Source organism: Nymphaea colorata, chromosome 2 (genome assembly GCF_008831285.2).
Source record: "Nymphaea colorata isolate Beijing-Zhang1983 chromosome 2, ASM883128v2, whole genome shotgun sequence".
In the NCBI taxonomy this organism is placed as follows: domain Eukaryota; kingdom Viridiplantae; phylum Streptophyta; class Magnoliopsida; order Nymphaeales; family Nymphaeaceae; genus Nymphaea; species Nymphaea colorata.
This window is the reverse complement of record NC_045139.1, coordinates 18,778,880-18,795,849: the sequence shown is the minus strand read 5'-3', so window position 1 is coordinate 18,795,849 and position 16,970 is coordinate 18,778,880. Positions and strand designations below refer to the sequence as shown.

The 16,970-nt window shown below is 36.6% G+C and overlaps 1 protein-coding gene across 2 annotated transcripts in view; it reads left to right on the top strand.

Moving 5' to 3' along the window:
• LOC116247583 (uncharacterized) overlaps nt 1-16,970 on the top strand; it is a 54,961-nt gene that overhangs the window by 37,632 nt on the left and 359 nt on the right. Inside the window, exons 20-38 of one of the 2 annotated variants that reach the window (XM_031619760.2) lie at nt 1,109-1,307; nt 1,398-1,538; nt 1,667-1,710; nt 3,844-3,927; nt 5,086-5,154; nt 5,232-5,308; nt 6,819-6,888; nt 9,139-9,288; nt 11,692-11,757; nt 11,931-12,075; nt 12,213-12,277; nt 12,363-12,428; nt 13,552-13,645; nt 14,861-14,897; nt 15,506-15,563; nt 15,855-15,965; nt 16,436-16,503; nt 16,648-16,714; nt 16,849-16,917. In XM_031619760.2, coding sequence (XP_031475620.1) covers nt 1,109-1,307; nt 1,398-1,538; nt 1,667-1,710; nt 3,844-3,927; nt 5,086-5,154; nt 5,232-5,308; nt 6,819-6,888; nt 9,139-9,288; nt 11,692-11,757; nt 11,931-12,075; nt 12,213-12,277; nt 12,363-12,428; nt 13,552-13,645; nt 14,861-14,897; nt 15,506-15,563; nt 15,855-15,965; nt 16,436-16,503; nt 16,648-16,714; nt 16,849-16,917 — 1,680 coding nt within the window. The remainder of the gene's footprint in view (nt 1-1,108; nt 1,308-1,397; nt 1,539-1,666; nt 1,711-3,843; nt 3,928-5,085; nt 5,155-5,231; nt 5,309-6,818; nt 6,889-9,138; nt 9,289-11,691; nt 11,758-11,930; nt 12,076-12,212; nt 12,278-12,362; nt 12,429-13,551; nt 13,646-14,860; nt 14,898-15,505; nt 15,564-15,854; nt 15,966-16,435; nt 16,504-16,647; nt 16,715-16,848; nt 16,918-16,970) is intronic. The other variant, XM_031619761.2, reaches the window with a different exon arrangement.

The window sequence follows — 16,970 nt, the reverse complement described above, 5'->3', positions numbered from 1 at the left end:
GGGGCGACGTCGGGGAGCAGGGGCAGCGGGTGACGTCAGGGAGAAGCAGCAGCAGAGGGCGACATCAGGGATCAAGGAAGACGGCGCACAGGGCGACGCAGCCGGTTGGAAACGGCGGTGATGGCGGTGGCGGTGATGACGACGGCAGCGGCAGCAGCAACGGCGGGTGGAGAAAACACCACTATCCACAAAAAAGTCCCAACCTCGCTGGCTCTGATACCATGTAGAAACACGAACACAGAGAAAAGAAAACGAGGAACACGATGTAACGTGGAAAAACCCTCAACAAGAGAAAAAAAACCACGAATGAGGAGGAGCTGGTGCCTACTAGCAGCCAGACACTCTCTCTCTTAAGATTTCATTCACACGGAAGATTAGGGTTACAATGGTATAAGTATGCCCTAATTAGGACATATGGATCGGGTCCAGACCTGGACCCGTACACCAATATCCGTCAACAAGTTTATTTCTATTTATCTTCCTGCATGGAGCTAATGGGAGCTGCACCATGTGGGACAGAATATCCTTATCTATTTATTTCTATTTATCTCTTATTAATTGACAAATATGATTTTTTTTCTCATTTTCTTGATTCTAAAGCTAGTATTTGGACAATTGTGTTTTCTTTAGTATGATGAAGGAATTGTATGGTCTAATAACGAGCTCTCACCTTATCTCCTGTATGTTTATACCATATTTTTTGGTATTGTGAATTGCAAGGACCATGTATGCTGTTCTGTAGAGAAATGCATATGGATTTACCTGAGAAAGAAAAAGTTAAAAAACATTAACATATTGAACAGAAACCTTGCCATCATTAGTCGTTAGCTTCTCTGTAAGAAGCAGCAAACTACTGCCAATTTGTTTCAATTAAACTGTAAAATGCATTTTCAAAACTGACCACGAATAAGCTGTCAAAGGATATTAATGGTAAGATACTAATTTTGGGGAAAGATTTCTCTCATGGCGATGCTGCAGGAAAGTGTCCAATGTAGTTGTTATTCTCTCACAAAGTTACATGCTATGTTTTTGACACTTCCGGACACATGCTTATAATTTAAAGTCTGTTTGCTGATCCTTTTGTTATTTTCTGTCTTTGACACTTTAGGTTGGAGTAGATAATATGTGTATTTTAGTACATGCTGTTAAACGCCAAAGAAAGGAGTTGCCTATGGAAGAACGTCTTAGCAATGCCCTTGTAGAAGTTGGGCCATCAATAACATTAGCCAGCCTGTCAGAAGTACTAGCTTTTGCTGTTGGAAGCATCATTTCTATGCCAGCATGTCGTGTGTTCTCAATGTTCGCAGGTTACTCTTGATTATCCATTCTAAATCTCTGTCCATTTTATCACCTCATAACCTTATTCACAGTGCTCAAATTCCCTTCCTGTGTTGCAGCCTTGGCTGTCCTGCTAGATTTCATTTTGCAGATTACTGCTTTCACTGCCCTAATAGTCCTGGACTTTTCAAGAGCGGAGGATCATAGAATTGATTGCTTTCCTTGCATAAAACTACATTCAAATTCTGGATCTAATAAGGGTACACTGGAAATCAATTTGCTATTTAAAAGTGCAAAATTTTCTTTTTATAGTTATAAACAGTGTCATAATCCATTTTGTTGTGGGTGGTGCACTGTGTTGTGGATGTCTTATTCTCTTCTTTTCTAGATTCTAATTTGAGGGAGCCTGGCTTATTGGAGCGCTACATGAATGTAAGTTTTGGACATGGAAATTTTGATTGCTCAGTGATCATTTGTATGTTGAAGCTTTTTATTAGTTCACGTAAGTTATAGTTATTTGAATTATTCCTATGTTCCATGTCACTGGTTGTCTTGTCATTCCTTATTGGGGACCTCTATCTTAGAACCTGGCGCTAGTATTCTCCTTCAGTATTACCTATGCATTTTGTTGTTGCAGTAGTTCTTTATTTTTTTGCTTCTTTCCTGGCTTCAAGACCTTTGAAGTGCATCCTTAGGCTCGTTATAGCTGTTAGAATTACAGGCATTGGACTGGGGATCATTTTAGATTGTTGGTTTTTTCTTTTCTTGCTTTTCTGCCATCTCATTGATGAGCTTTGGGGGTGCATATAAGTCTATCATTTTGTGAAACCTGCACCACGAAGGCGAACCTGAATTCAGACTCTGCATGGATATCAAACATGAGTTCGCAAGCTTTATAAAGTAGGACATAGTAATGGATATTTTAACCATTTGAGTTGATGAAGTCTTGTCTGCTGCTTAATGCATAAATTATGTTTGCTAAAACGTCACAGGGTACTGTATTACCTGTTGCAGTGTGTCATATGGCACATCCAGGTGGCATGTTGTATCTGCCAAACACAATACTGAATCTTTTCTCCACATTGTAGTTAGTGCCAGTGGCAATATTGCATTAGAGCACTTATGGAGTATGGACTCCTCCCAAATCATTTCCAGTTATATTAGACTGGGTCAAGATGGGTGCCCACCCTGATCCCATCCAAATTTCACATCCCCTGAAACTTTTTTGTTAGTAAGGTGGTCTTTCATCTCTCTTTAACCTTTCATTCTGCTTTTCTTCTCCAAAATTTAAGTGCTCAAATATCCTGTAGATTTCAACACAGTTATATCATAGTTTTAAGTTTAATGATGCTTTAGTTAAATAGAAAATTACATTTTTTCTCATCATTGAATGCTTTTTATTATCATAAAAAATATGTTATTATTAATAAACTTATTGCATATGTTGTTACAAGTACAATTAGTTGTTTCTTATCACCCATGTTGTAAATGTGTAATGTGACTCGTACTGGTTAGGGTCCAAAGTTAGATATGTAAAATAATGTAAAAAATGGCAAATATATATTATTATTATTAAAAATTACAAAATAATAAAAGTCAGGAAGAATACAAAGTAAGAAAAAGAATAGGAAAATAAGGAAAATTCTCTAATGAGAAACATAAATTGCAGAAACATAAGAAAATAACAATTATGCTACTTACAGCATGCATGTGTTCACTAGAAATAATGAAAATTGGCCACGTAAATTGCTGCCGGTACTCAAATGGGTATCAAAAGTAGAGAAATAAGTTTTGATTATGTATTGACTTATTCTTTGCAGTCTTTAAAGTTTAAACAACTTAATGGGCATAAAATCTAAAGTTTTTTATTTTTGAATACAGGCATAAACTCTACAAGAAAAAACATGGAAACTGTAACTTGTTGCATGAAATCAGCTTAAACTCATATTTATTTATTTTTTTTAATTTTAAGTGTGTAAGAATGACTTTCATGTCAAACTTAATATTCAGGATTAAGAAATTTTTATGACTTTAAGTCCAAAGTAACCTTTTTCTTATGTTTTCAAGGTGCAACTGACGCCCAGTACCACATAGTTACACCCATGGAACTAGTTTCAGGGGTGTGTTATTTCATTTCCTTTCATAGTTATGTTATCTAATGTATCATATGATACACTACATTATGTACTATACTGTGTGTGCTTACATATGTATTGTTATTTTCTTCTTCTGTAACTTGTTAATATTGATTTTTGTGCTCCTGCTAGTTTAAATTTGTGGCTCTGCCTGTGGTTAGTGTCATGTTAGTAATCATGTTTTTCTCTTTGACTTGATTGATTTTTGTGCTCAATATATTTCTTTCGTAGATCAAGCGAACAAGGGATAAACTTCTTTCCTTCCCATTTGTATTGCATACTTAAAGTCTTAAACACCATGTGTTGTAGATTATTATTTAAATCATGTCATCACTGTTTTGTTGGTTGTTCAAGTAAACTTGTTATCCTGGATGTAGAATTCCAAACGCATTCTGACTGTTGTTTTCTTTCATTTCCTTTCTATTTGCAGGAAATTCATGCACCTTTACTCAACCATATGGTGGTCAAAATAATAATTCTCATTGTGTTCATTGGTTTCTCCTTTGCTAGCATTGTAAGATAATAATACATTAATGCATCTTTTTTTAGTTTCCTTTCTACTTGTTGTGGTGAGCAATAACTATCAAGTGTCAAGTGATTGTAATCCTACTTATTTTGCTGGTCGTCTCTTTGGAGACATCTGGTAATATTGGAATGGTACTTGTCTTGCTTGTATGAATTTATACTTAATTAACTTGTCTCTTTGGCTAGTCAAGTGTCTATCAGTTTCACAATTAAGGTATTAGTACACAACATGAGCTTGCTCTTTGTTGATTAGGTTTCAAAACTTCCAAATTGGTTGGATCAGTGTCCAGTTAGTTCAGGATGTTGAAGTGTTTCCATTTCTACTACTGATTCCTTTTCCAAATTAAAAAACCAAAGAGTGGTATGGTGTGGTAGGTTGGATACTTGGATTCCCATCAGAAGAGGACTGAGCTTATATCTCCTTGAAATCTGTCCTAAACTAGGTTGTAAGTGTATGGAGTTATGACTTTATGTCAACTACTGGATCTGTTGGTGATATTCTTGTTAGCCTCGACATATTACATCCAAGTCTTTCAGTTAGTCCTCAATCCAGGTCAGAAACTGAACCTAAACCTCAAACAGTTTCATATGTGGCTCTAGCTTTTTCACTAAATTGTGCCTAACCACATCAGGTTGCCTACCTTAGACATCCGTGAACTTCACATGCTATAAATCCCTAAAATGGAAAAATCATGATTTTTTGGTTTGTACTTTTATTCATAGGATAAAGTGTTGCTAGGAAGGGCTAGTTTACTTCTAGTGGGCACCCTCACATGACTCTCTCTACCTTGTTATTACTATTATCCATGGCTCTGGAGGGTGGAAGGAAATGGGGCGTGAAGATTTAAGAAGGAGAAATTATTATTTTTTTCATGCCTGATGCTCCACCAACTTCATTGTCTTGAGATGCTTCCTTGACTGCTCTTTGGTTATAGTTCCACACAAACAGATTTTTAAGGTTCATGGTAAAGGGTTCCTTAATGATCATTTAAAGTCTAGACACTTCTAAAAATTAGTGTAAAGTATGTCTGCTCACACATTCCTGAATCATGCTTGGTGGATATTTTTCCGTTTATATTTTGTTATTTTCTTATAATTGATTCTTATATGAATTATTTATGTATGCTTAGCTCTTTCTTTCTTACAGGCCTTATGTTCAAGAATACAGCCTGGTCTGGAACAACAGATAGTCCTACCTCGTGATTCCTATCTCCAGGTTTGAATTTGAAGCATTAGAATATTATATATTCGATTGGGTCATACATTATCTAATCATGCATAGCTCTGGAACAGGGTTATTTCAAAGCCGTGGCAGATTACCTGAAAGTTGGTCCACCATTATACTTTGTCGTTAAGAACTATAACTATAGGTGACACTGCTTCCTTCATTTTCCTCCTCTTCTTTTTGTAGGGTATCACTGTTTCAATTATGACCTGGTTTCGCTGAGTGAACAGTATGAATAGAAAGTTCAGTCAAGGAGTTCTGATTCATGTTCCTTCCAATAAGTTTTTTGTTTCACACCTAGGGAAACAAAAAAGAAATATTTGGGTTGTTTTTGAAGAGAGAGAGAGAGAGAGAGAGATTACAAGATTGCTGATTGAGGCTGCATGATGGTGAATGTAGTGGGTGTGAAAAGGGTAATGGTGGCAGCTATAGCAATGGTCTTATGATAGTGAAATGGTGGTTTGTTGGTGGTGGTGGTGTTGAAGAAGGGATACAGAGCATCATAGTGAATAAATGGCGTGTGATGTTATTGATGAAGAAGAGATGATGGTTCTAGGACAGAAGATAAAATAGAACTGGAGGGGTAAATTTCCCTTCTTGCCTAAAACAAAAGATGGCTTCTGCCTAACTTGACTTGTTTGGTAACCAAAATAGTGATGTCAAACATGAAATTTCTCTGTTTAAAGGAACATAAATAACAAGCCATGTATGAATATATTCTAGCAAGGGAAAGAAAGAAGCCTAAAGAAGGGGGAGTGAAAAGGGAAATAAGCGAAGAAGTGAAAGGTGGTTGGGAATGCACCAAGTGAATAAGCCTTTGTGGAAACTGGTTTTTCATCAACCAGAGTTCATCCTTGGTCATACTTTAAGAAAATCAGCTTTCTTCTCAATTCTTTTGAATAGGTTTCAAAACTCTCAAATTTTCATAAACAATGGTGCATATATTTGATGGTCTGGAGAAATACCCTGGTAGTAGAATGGACATATGGCAACTTTAAAGAAAATTGTGAAAAAGAAGGGGGAGTGAAAAGGGAAATAAGCGAAGAAGTGAAAGGTGGTTGGGAATGCACCAAGTGAATAAGCCTTTGTGGAAACTGTTTTTTCATCAACCAGAGTTCATCCTTGGTCATACTTTAAGAAAATCAGCTTTCTTCTCAATTCTTTTGAATAGGTTTCAAAACTCTCAAATTTTCATAAACAATGGTGCATATATTTGATGGTCTGGAGAAATACCCTGGTAGTAGAATGGATATATGGCAACTTTAAAGAAAATTGTGAAAATGTGAGATGAAATCTCACTATTTGAAACTCAAATGCTTGGGACTAAAACTTTTTGTTCTTTATTTTTAAATATTTTATAGTTTACTTTTATGTTTTTAGACTAAGATTTTATTATGCTTGTTTGTTAATGGGACCTGATTGGAATTTTGTTATTCTTGTCCGTTATTTGTTAATATGGAACTGGACTATCTATGTAATAGTCCAGGCTTGCCCATGACATTGAGATCTGGCATCTTGTGGGAAGTTGGACAATCATTTCACTGATATGAGTTTGGCAAGGATCTTTTACTGTTTCTGTCTGATAATTATTTGACATCATTGTTGATTATTTTAGTTTATATCTTTGTGGAGCTTAACAGATTGTTACATTTCAGCTTGGGAGCTCAGGATACAAACAAATTGTGTTCCATAAGCCAATGCAATTCAAATTCTCTACTTAATGAGGTTATTTTTCTCCCAGAGTGACCATACATCACTTATGATTTTCTGATATTTATTATGTTTTAGGTTTGCTAATGTTTTAAAACAATACAGTATGTTCCTTCAGATCTCTGTTACAATCCTCTGAGTTTTGGTCTTATTAGATCTACGGTAGGTCTGTCATTGAAGGGTATTTAATGCCTTAAGGTCTGGTCTTGCGGGATTCTAGAATTGGGAATTGCTTCTCAGCAGACAATGCTTGTATTTTCAACTTAATGGTATGCTAGTTTAGTAAATGAATATAATAATTATCAGTGGGGTTAATCTCTTGACAATTCTTTTCTGTTTTATCTATTTAATATCCTTAAGCCTGACATCGTGCACAAAAGTTCTTGTGGCTAGCCAGTATATGGGTCCCAGATGGTATCACAACAGATTAGACTTTGCATCATACTTTTTAACAGTATTATCCCTCTTGTTTATAAAATGTTTAGCTTTAAACTGTAGTTTATGGTTCAACTACTGCATCCTCTTATTCTCTTCCGATAGTTCACGTAACAACATGCTACGTATCAAGCTGTTGGAAAAACCAGTACCTTCTCAATGGGTGTAGAATATGGTGTAGTGCTTGTGTCTCCAATCCTGCTGCAATGTGGAGACAATGATGTGCTCTTTCTGCCAAAATTTCCCAATTTTATGAGTGAAAAATGTGTGTGTGTCGCAATAAGTACTGAAAATATGACAAATGACACCATTTTTTATTTGAAAGTTGCTTCTATTCTTCACTCGCTTCACTGCAACTTTGAGGGAGGTGTAAAAACTGACAATATGGCTGGCTAATGTTCCTTTTGTGTACACAAGTACCTGTTTATGCTTGAATTCAGCAATCATATTCACAGACTTTTTGGTCATTTTTGCTTTTTATTCTTTATGGTACCCTCGAGAAGTGTCCACTTTATTTTTTCTATTATTTGTCACACTAATATATATTTTCAATATTTTCTAACGTTAATCTTGAAGAAGAAATCAGATGTCGTTAGCATAGTCAAAAGCAGGCCTAGGCGAGGGGGTGATGGCTTAGGCACCTAGACTGGAGCACCTGGGCAGGCAAAACCAAAAATATTATCTTGAAGACCTATACTTGTTGGGCCTTTGCTAAATGTTTAAATGTTAATTGAGGTGGGGAAATTTCAAAACTACTTTCTCTTATGTGGGTGGGTGGGGGAGGGGGGGGGGGGCGGGCGGGGGGGGGGAGGACGGGTAGTGGGAACCCCCATTTTCCCCTTTTGATTTTTTCGTTGTTTCTTTTCTTTGTTTTAGCCTTTTAGGATTGACTAGCTCTACTTAGGCCTTCATCCATTAGGTTATTTGGTGCTTTTAACTACATAGGATATTGCTTACTTCTAATTAATGAAATTATTTGTGGGAATCTCCATGTGTACCCCTCGAGCTTATTGTATGAAGTATGAACTATCTATATTTTACAGGAGATTTATCATTTTTATTGTCATGGTGCTACAACCTTGACTGCATTTGTGTCTACAGGGGGTGGCAGCCCTTTTGAATTGTTGTGTAGGTCTTCAGATGTATTCTGTTTCATCAATTTGCAGCCACCTCTTTCTAAGTTTGCACTTATCTTTCTAGGTTTATACTTATTAACCCAATTGGTATCTGAAATGAATAATTTGATTTATAAATATTTTTGTATAATGTTAACTTTCTTATCTTCGAAAATTTTCATATCTTCCATTCAGAATTTCTTCTTGCCGACCCTGGCTTCATTATTTTTTTCTGTAAACATGCTTTTCCTTGTCTGTTGGGTAATCATCAAAACTTACAATTTTTGCTTTGAGTCATGCTTTTTCCCCCATTTCATAACTTCATTCAATGAGCTGCATAAAGTATTTGCCGTCTACTTTTCTGTTCAAGTGAAATCCCTTTCACCCCCTTGCACTTTCCTAATAGCTACAGGATTCTCAATTTTAATCAACTTAGTTAGGTAATTTGTGTTTGAGCTCTCAAATGCATGAATTATCTGTTAGTTGCATTGAGTCTAACCTACCGTTAGTCGATACCTAACTCCAAGAGTCAGTTTGTTTGAATTGTGGATGGAGGACCTAGGACCTTGAATTATTGATTGATATTTTGCTAACCATACTTTCGATTGATTATCTCGCATTCTATTTGGGCGGAATATTTGTATGTCTCACATTTTTTGCTATTCAGATGCCTTTGTATTTCTCTAGAACTTATGATTCCATTGTTTTGCTTCAGATAGCTAAAGCAGCATTAACACCAGAGTCAAGCTATATAGCCAAGCCTGCTGCCTCATGGCTTGATGATTTTCTAGTATGGATCTCTCCAGAAGCTTTTGGTTGCTGTCGCAAATTTACAAATGGAAGCTACTGCCCACCTGATGATCAGGCAAGCCATTGTGGATTTATGAAATGCTTATTGATCTATGTTGAACACGAGAGAGAGAGAGAGAGAGACCATCCTTTAGATTATCCCCTCCTCTCACTTAAATAGAGATTTAGGGAAATAACATTTAAGTACATCAAATGTGTAAGAAATAATAAGTGAACCTCTCCCTATTTAATAAAATTGCAAAATACTACCCATGTTGTTTTATTTCTTTTCTTACGACACTCCCCCTCAAGCTGCTCAGCTTGTCACAACATTTTGTAAATCTAGAGATCGGTAAGGGCTTGGCAAGAGACAATCCCCGAAATATTAAGAAGTCCAGTTAAAAGTTTGATTTAGATACTCTCAAGACTGATTATGCTAACATCTCTTAAGTTTACTTTTAAGTATACTTCTTCAAGTCAGACGTGAGCAGAAAGCCATCAACTGTGCACAACTTTAACGACAACCCAAAGAAAAATACCGATTTGCATGTGTGGCATCTGCAACTCTGGAAATGCCAACGTGACATCAGTTCCAACGCACGACTTCAAGGCTGCTCCAATGCATGACTTCAACGACAAGCCAAAACCTTCAGACTTGCAAGCGTGATCCACCGGACGACTTCAAGAGGACATCGACCTAGGGTTTTAAGAAACCCTAGGTTGGTCTAAAAGATACTAGCAGAAGAACTGCCCAAGCAAATCAGACAGCGTTGGTGAGAATGGAGAGAAAGGGAGTTGAAAAGAGCACCGATTGATTATAGAGATTCCCAGACGTTCACCGCTTTGATACCATGTTGAACACGAGAGAGAGAGAGAGAGAGAGAGAGAGAGAGAGAGACCACCCTTTAGAATATCCCTTCCTCTCACTTAAATAGAGATATAGGGAAATAACATTCAAGTACATCAAATGTGTAAGAAATAGTAAGTGAACCTCTCCCTATTTAATAAAATTACAAAATACTACCGATGTTTTATTTATTTTCTCACGACAAACTATTTTGCTGATGGGTGTTTGGGCAGCATTTGTGTTTCTTGGTTTGACCTTGTCATTTGTCTTTTTTATTATGTTCTGTTTTGCTTCAGTTAAATTTTTGCTTGATGACAAGATTTTCTGTAGCATTTTGGCAATTATGCTATTCTTCATAATGATTCCTATTTCTAAGCCCCATGCAGCATCATCAAGGAAGCCAGGTTAGTTTATTGATGGAAATGTTAACATAAGCTAATAAAATGAAACTAAAAGTCATGCTAAACAAGTAAAAACAAGACACAGAAAAACAGCAAATATAAACTGGGAGAAACAGCAAAAACAGTACATATAAGTTAAATCACTCAAGTCTTAATAACATGAACTGATCTATGCATAAAACAGAAAAATAGCACCACCTGTGGCCATGAATCATTAGTTGAATCAGTGATACAGCAGAAACAGAGCATGGAAAAACAGCAAAATGAATAAAGCTGAGAAGTGCACGGCAGAAATCAAACAACAGACAGGTAAACCACCGGAAATAAGGCTGAGTAATCACCAGAAATGCAGCTGAGACTGCCATTTCGTTGGAAATAAGGCTGCCAAAATAAGGTTGAGAAACTTCCAGAAACAAGGCTGAGAAACCGCTGGAAATGAGGCTGAGAAACCGCCGTTCTACTCAGAGACCCGTTGCATGTCGCCGCTGGCCGCCGTTTGACCCATTCGAAGATTTTAGTGGCCAGAAATCTTCAATCTTCTGCCTGAAATAAAGAGGTACACACTAGGAAGGAGTGAAAGAGGGACGCACGAGGAGGAGAGAAAGAAGGCGATTGTGCCCTCATCCCTTTTTTTCTTGCTTAAAAATTTAAGAAATAAAAATATCAAAAAATGACAAAAATAAGCTTGGCACAGTTTGATTGCACCTGTCTCACGTTTGACGCGAGTTGGGTGCACGTCCAAAATGGGCGAAACTGGTCGGGTGTGGCTGACCGCACACGGTTCTTGTTGACCTTCATTGGGTGCGAATCTAGGCCGCACGCTTTCTCGAGTGACACGACTTGGGTGCGGCTGCCAAATAGCAGCATCCGTGTGACTTAGGCTTGAGGATACACCAACTTCAAGTTGGCAATCTGGATACTTGCTAGGCATGCTAATTTGAAATTTGTATATGATTCAGTATCATGTGCAACATTTGGCAACTGTCTCTTTAACTTTCATGTGGTTTTTGTACTCTGTGCCTTTAGTTCATTATATCATCTAACTTGATTTAAGACTCTTCATTGGATCCTGTATTAAATAACTGGGATGTTATTTAGCACTTGAAGCTTCAGACGTTACCTTCAGATCTGTTTCCTGTATGTCAAATGTTTGGATATTATTTTTGGAGTTGGTTACCAATGCACATATGTTGTTATATACTGAAAATGTGTGACTTTCTTGTTGCCTCAGCCTCCCTGCTGTCCATCAGGTAGTGGATCATGTGGAATTAGTGAGGCATGCAAAGATTGTACTACGGTAATTTACCAACTTAATATGGTTGCACAAGCTGAGTTTCTTTTGGTGTGAATAGACTGTCAATTTCTTTTCCAATTTAAGTTTTTTAATGCAGATAGGACATATCATTATATGCTTTTGAAATATTCAAAACAATGGATTTCTTTAATCGCAACTGACACTAGAGGATTCAGTGCTTTCTTAACTCAGAACTAGCTAGAGGGCGTCCATCTACAGCACAGTTCAAGGAGAGACTCCCTTGGTTTCTTAATGCTTTACCTTCTAGTGATTGTGCCAAGGGTGGTCGTGGAGCATACTCCAATAGCGTGGATCTTGAAGGTTCCATTACTTTCTTCTTTCACGGTCTATTACATCAACATCATTAACAAATAGATCATCTATATTGAAAATTGTGTCTTTCCCTTTCTTTTCCATTGGATCTTATGTATTGATTCATTTTTGTGTGATTGTCATAGGATATGAAAATGGAATTATTCACGCTTCGGAGTTCCGTACATATCATACACCCCTTAATAAACAAGTACAATCTCCACTATTCTACAGATGCTTCTTATCTTTACATGTTGTATTTTCCTCCTTCATCTATTTGAAAACATCTTATGCAGGTTGATTATGTAAATTCAATGCGTGCTGCAAAAAAATTTGCTTCTGTGGTTTCTGACTCATTAAAGGTAAATGGCCATATTTTCAGCTCAAAATTTTGACCTCCAATGATCACTTTTCAAGAATCTAAACCATTTCTTGAGAATATTTTCCAAGATATACTGTGAAAAGTGCATTACTTTGCCTAAATGTCCAAGTATGTTTAATTTACTCTTGGGAAGGAGAAGCTTTAGTTGGCAAAGGAGTGGCTGCATGGCTTTAATCTCAGGGAACCAATCAGAACAAAGTAGGGAGGGGAAAGGAAATGATCCCATGGGCCCTTGCTCGAGTTACAAGCTTGTGCTACCAAGCTTGGCAAGGGGAAAAGGAAAATGCGAATTGAAAAGAATTGCACCGATTACTGTGGAGATAGACTGGACAATCCCCTGTCTAGCAATCATACAACACAGAAAAGAAGATGAAGAAGAAGACAGATGAGGAGGAACAATAAGAGAGATAGGGCAGCAAGTGATACGTTTGCGACATGTGTTTTGTGCCCTAATAACATGTTTATTATCTTAACTGGTACAGTTTTGATTGGTACAATTCAAATAGACCTAGACCCGGAACCAATTTGTTGCAAATTAGATGACAACATGATACCCATACCAAAGCAGGCCCAGACCCGCCCAAACAGCCCTAGTAGAAAGCTTTTCCGACTTTCTGAGGTGATGGGTACTTGTTGTCATGTTTGTTCCTGTCACATGAAGTCTTTTGGCTGATAATTGCTTGTGGGCAAGCTGTTAGTTTGACAATGGCAGAGAAAGCTGGTAAACTTGATTAGCTTGTGATGATTTAATACTTGATAGCTGTTGATTTTAGTGGATTATTACTTCTTTGTCACGAGGAATGTGCCTTTTTTGTTCTAGCATGTGATGAGTTGTTAGCTGTTCATTTTGGTGGATTATAACTTCTTCATTTTGTTGTATACTACAATTATTTTATAAGGAATATGCCTTTTTATTTTCTAATTTCTTTTACATGACATTTCCTTTTCTTTTCTAATTTCTTACAAGCACCTCTCTCTTTGCTTGCTTTCCTGGGAAAATGTGGTTTGTTTTCTCTTACTAATTTCTTACGTTTGCTTGTTTCACTGCTAACTGTATGAGTTTGAGGTCCTGAAGATTCTGTGTTCATTCTTGTCTGTTGCAGATTGAAGTATTTCCGTATTCCGTGTTTTACATATTCTTTGAACAGTATCTTAACATATGGAAAACGGCATTGATCAACATTTGCATAGCTCTTGGTTAGTATTTCCCATGCAGAGTTGCTGCAGACTACTGATCCTGTTCAAAAGTTTTCTTGTTGAATTCCTCTTGTCTATGGGGTCGTTTTGTTTTTGTGGTCACTTCTATCATTTGTTAATTGTTGCTTACCCTAGATATGTAACTGTTGCAGATGATTCAGGTCAATATTAGGAACCGACGTTACTTCCTTTTTTTTTGTGTGAAGTTTAACTTTGAAAATGCTGGATGTATCTAGTAGTATAAGTCAAGAGGGAGTGTGATGCATCAACAAAGCCTGGGTAAGCACCAGGGCATATTTATCTGGAAAGTGGGCTTAGTCAACCTTGACCTAGTCTATTGTCGTCAAATTTAGGAAATAAAAGTATTTAAAAAATATTGAAGATTTAAAAGGCAATAGGGTAGCATATCAAGATTAGAAAAGTGATCAGTTCCTTAATCAGTATATAGAAAGGGAACTAAAATAAAAATTGTTTTAATGTAACTATATTTATGTTTAATTACTATTTGTTTATTCGTAAATTAATAAACACTAACAAATTTGTTAATCTTGCATTGTGTGTGTGTATACATGTTCAATGCCCTGCTGGCCATGTTTATTTTCCTTTTCATTTCATGTACTCTTCCATCCGGCTGCACTTGGCCCTCTGTAGTTCTTAAGATCTCTCTTTTCTCCAACACTTGTCTAATGATAGGCAAGATAGTTTTCTTGTCCAAATTTTTTCAGAGCACTATTAAAAGAGAGGATTTGCATGCTGGCAATCTGTTTGGTGACACAATTAATTATGTGCTACCTTCATGGAAATGTCATGCAGCAGCAAACAGTGCTGCATTATCTCCAGACAGGAAAAATATTGAAACTTAATGAGGTGGAGTGAAATTATTGATTGGTTGGTGCAAGGCATCATGTTTTATCTTGCTTAAAAGTTATTTTGTCGTCCAACATAATTCCTTTTCGTTTTATTTTGTCTGTAATGTGTGTGTGGTTACTGTTTTTGTAGTATATAAAAACTCTTTCTCTCTCTTTGCATGTCATAAATGAGTGTCCACAGACATATGACATTATAATCTTTAACATGTAGAAGACATGAATTCCATTATTGTCACTCAATGTGCATGCAAAGATATGTTAATTCTTTTTGTTTGGGAGATTCTTATATTATTTTTACTTTTCACATCTATCTTTTGTTGGAATGACTCTGTTGTAATGTTTTCAGGTACTGTGTTTATCGTATGCCTTGTTATTACCTCCAGGTATGCATTTTTTCTTCATATTATGTTTTAATTGATTTATTGTTAGCCTTAGTTTTTTTTCTATCATACTTTTGTTACATATTTTCTGTGTAACAACCCAACCCACTTCCACATTGAGCGAAGGTTCCCAATTTGGTGGATTCAAACTCGCCCCCTATTAGTTTTGGTTTCAAGCCAAAAAAAAAATAGAAATCAAGAAAGCCAATCACTTAAACAACCCCTTTAATAAGTCCCCCAAGTTTCCTCACATTCTTAAATGCGGGACTCAAATTTTGAGGTGATACAATTCACCTTCTTAAAGCACACAAGTTTACATGTGTGGGACCCTAGGTTTGACTGGTACCATTGTAGCAACCCGGCCTACTCCCGCATCAGGCTCGGCACCCGATTTGTGAATTCTGACCTGCCTCTTAGCAGTTTTGTTTACAGTCTGAAAAAGCTTAGGAACTAGGACAACCAATCACTTAACAATCCCCTTAATAAGTCCCTCAAGGTTTCTTACACTCGTAAATATGGGCTAAACTTTTGAGGTATTAACATTGTAGCTTCCTCCTAATTTGTTGAGTGTTTGGTGCTTTCATTTATTTGCTTTTTCTTTTGATATGCAGCTTGTGGATCTCAACAATCATTTTACTGGTATTAGCTATGATTGTCTTGGATATAATGGTAGGCAGCTTCCATCCTAGCAATTATATATATATATATATATATATATATATATATATATATATATAACGGTGTTTGTTTTCTTTTGTCATATATAATTTCTAAATTCTTCTTCATAGGGTGCTTTTTAGTTTAACGCTGTCCACGAAACAGGTGATGATCACAAAAAGGACATGTTTTGGATATATTCTGTTGATAGCAAAATAATGCTACATCGGGTTTATAGTGTTGATGGCATGTAATTTTGATCACGTAATTTTGTCTTAAAATTATGGTGCTGCATGTCTGCAGGGGATAATGGCGCTTTTGGGGATTCAATTGAATGCAGTCTCTGTTGTGAACCTGGTGATGTCTGTGGGTATTGCAGTTGAATTTTGTGTTCATATAACACATGCCTTTGTGGTTAGTACCATCCCTACCATGATCTTCTAATCCATGCAAATCTAGAAACAGTAAATTAGGACAAATATTTCCTTTCTCTTTTAGCAGCAGCATCTTAGCATACTTTTTGGGATGATTTTTCCTTTGTAGTAATTTTTGTTGCATGCTTTGATGTTTTAGTGACTAATTTTTTGCAATTACTCATTAGTTGCTTTCCTGCTCAAATTTGTGATTCTTTTCCTTTATTTGTTTGTGATTTGTTTCTTTTCGCAACACTTCTAATTTTCATAATAATAAAATGCATTGATTGCTCTCTCCTTTGTTCCTGTTGGTTGCAGTAGTTCCTTTTTATATGTGTTTATGATTCCAATTCTCTCGTTTGGTCAAGCTTTGGTGCCTGCAGTTTATCTGATGGGTGATATATGATATGACCCAATTCATGGGATTATTTTCTTCAAACTCACTATTTCTCTTTTTTCTTCTCTTTCCAGTTAAGCCATGGAGATAAAGCAGAGAGAATGCGAGAAGCACTTAGAACCATGGGTGCTTCGGTCTTCAGGTAGTATAACAATTTTTGTTGCTTTTTTCAATAAAAAATTTGGGAGAACAGTTTGCCGTTGGCTATTTGTTTTCTTTCGTTTGTTCGCTGATTTCTTTGTTGATAAATCGATTTACTGAGAAGCTCTGCTTTGATGACTTGCAGCGGCATTACACTTACCAAACTTGTAGGTGTGATCGTTCTTCGTTTTGCCCGTTCTGAAATCTTCGTGGTATGTAGCAGCAGATCTTGGACTTTTTAAAGGCCGATTTGTTTCCCTATTACTTCTCATGTGTTATGAGTAATTCTCCGAAACGCTTCTATAAGAGCCTTTCCCCTTGGGACTCATCGTTTTCCATTGTGTAGGTTTATTATTTCCAAATGTACCTCGCTCTTGTCCTTATTGGATTCTTACATGGGCTAGTATTCTTGCCGGTGAGTTCCTTTAACTTCTATGTTTTCAGATATTAATATAGCTTGTGGGGATA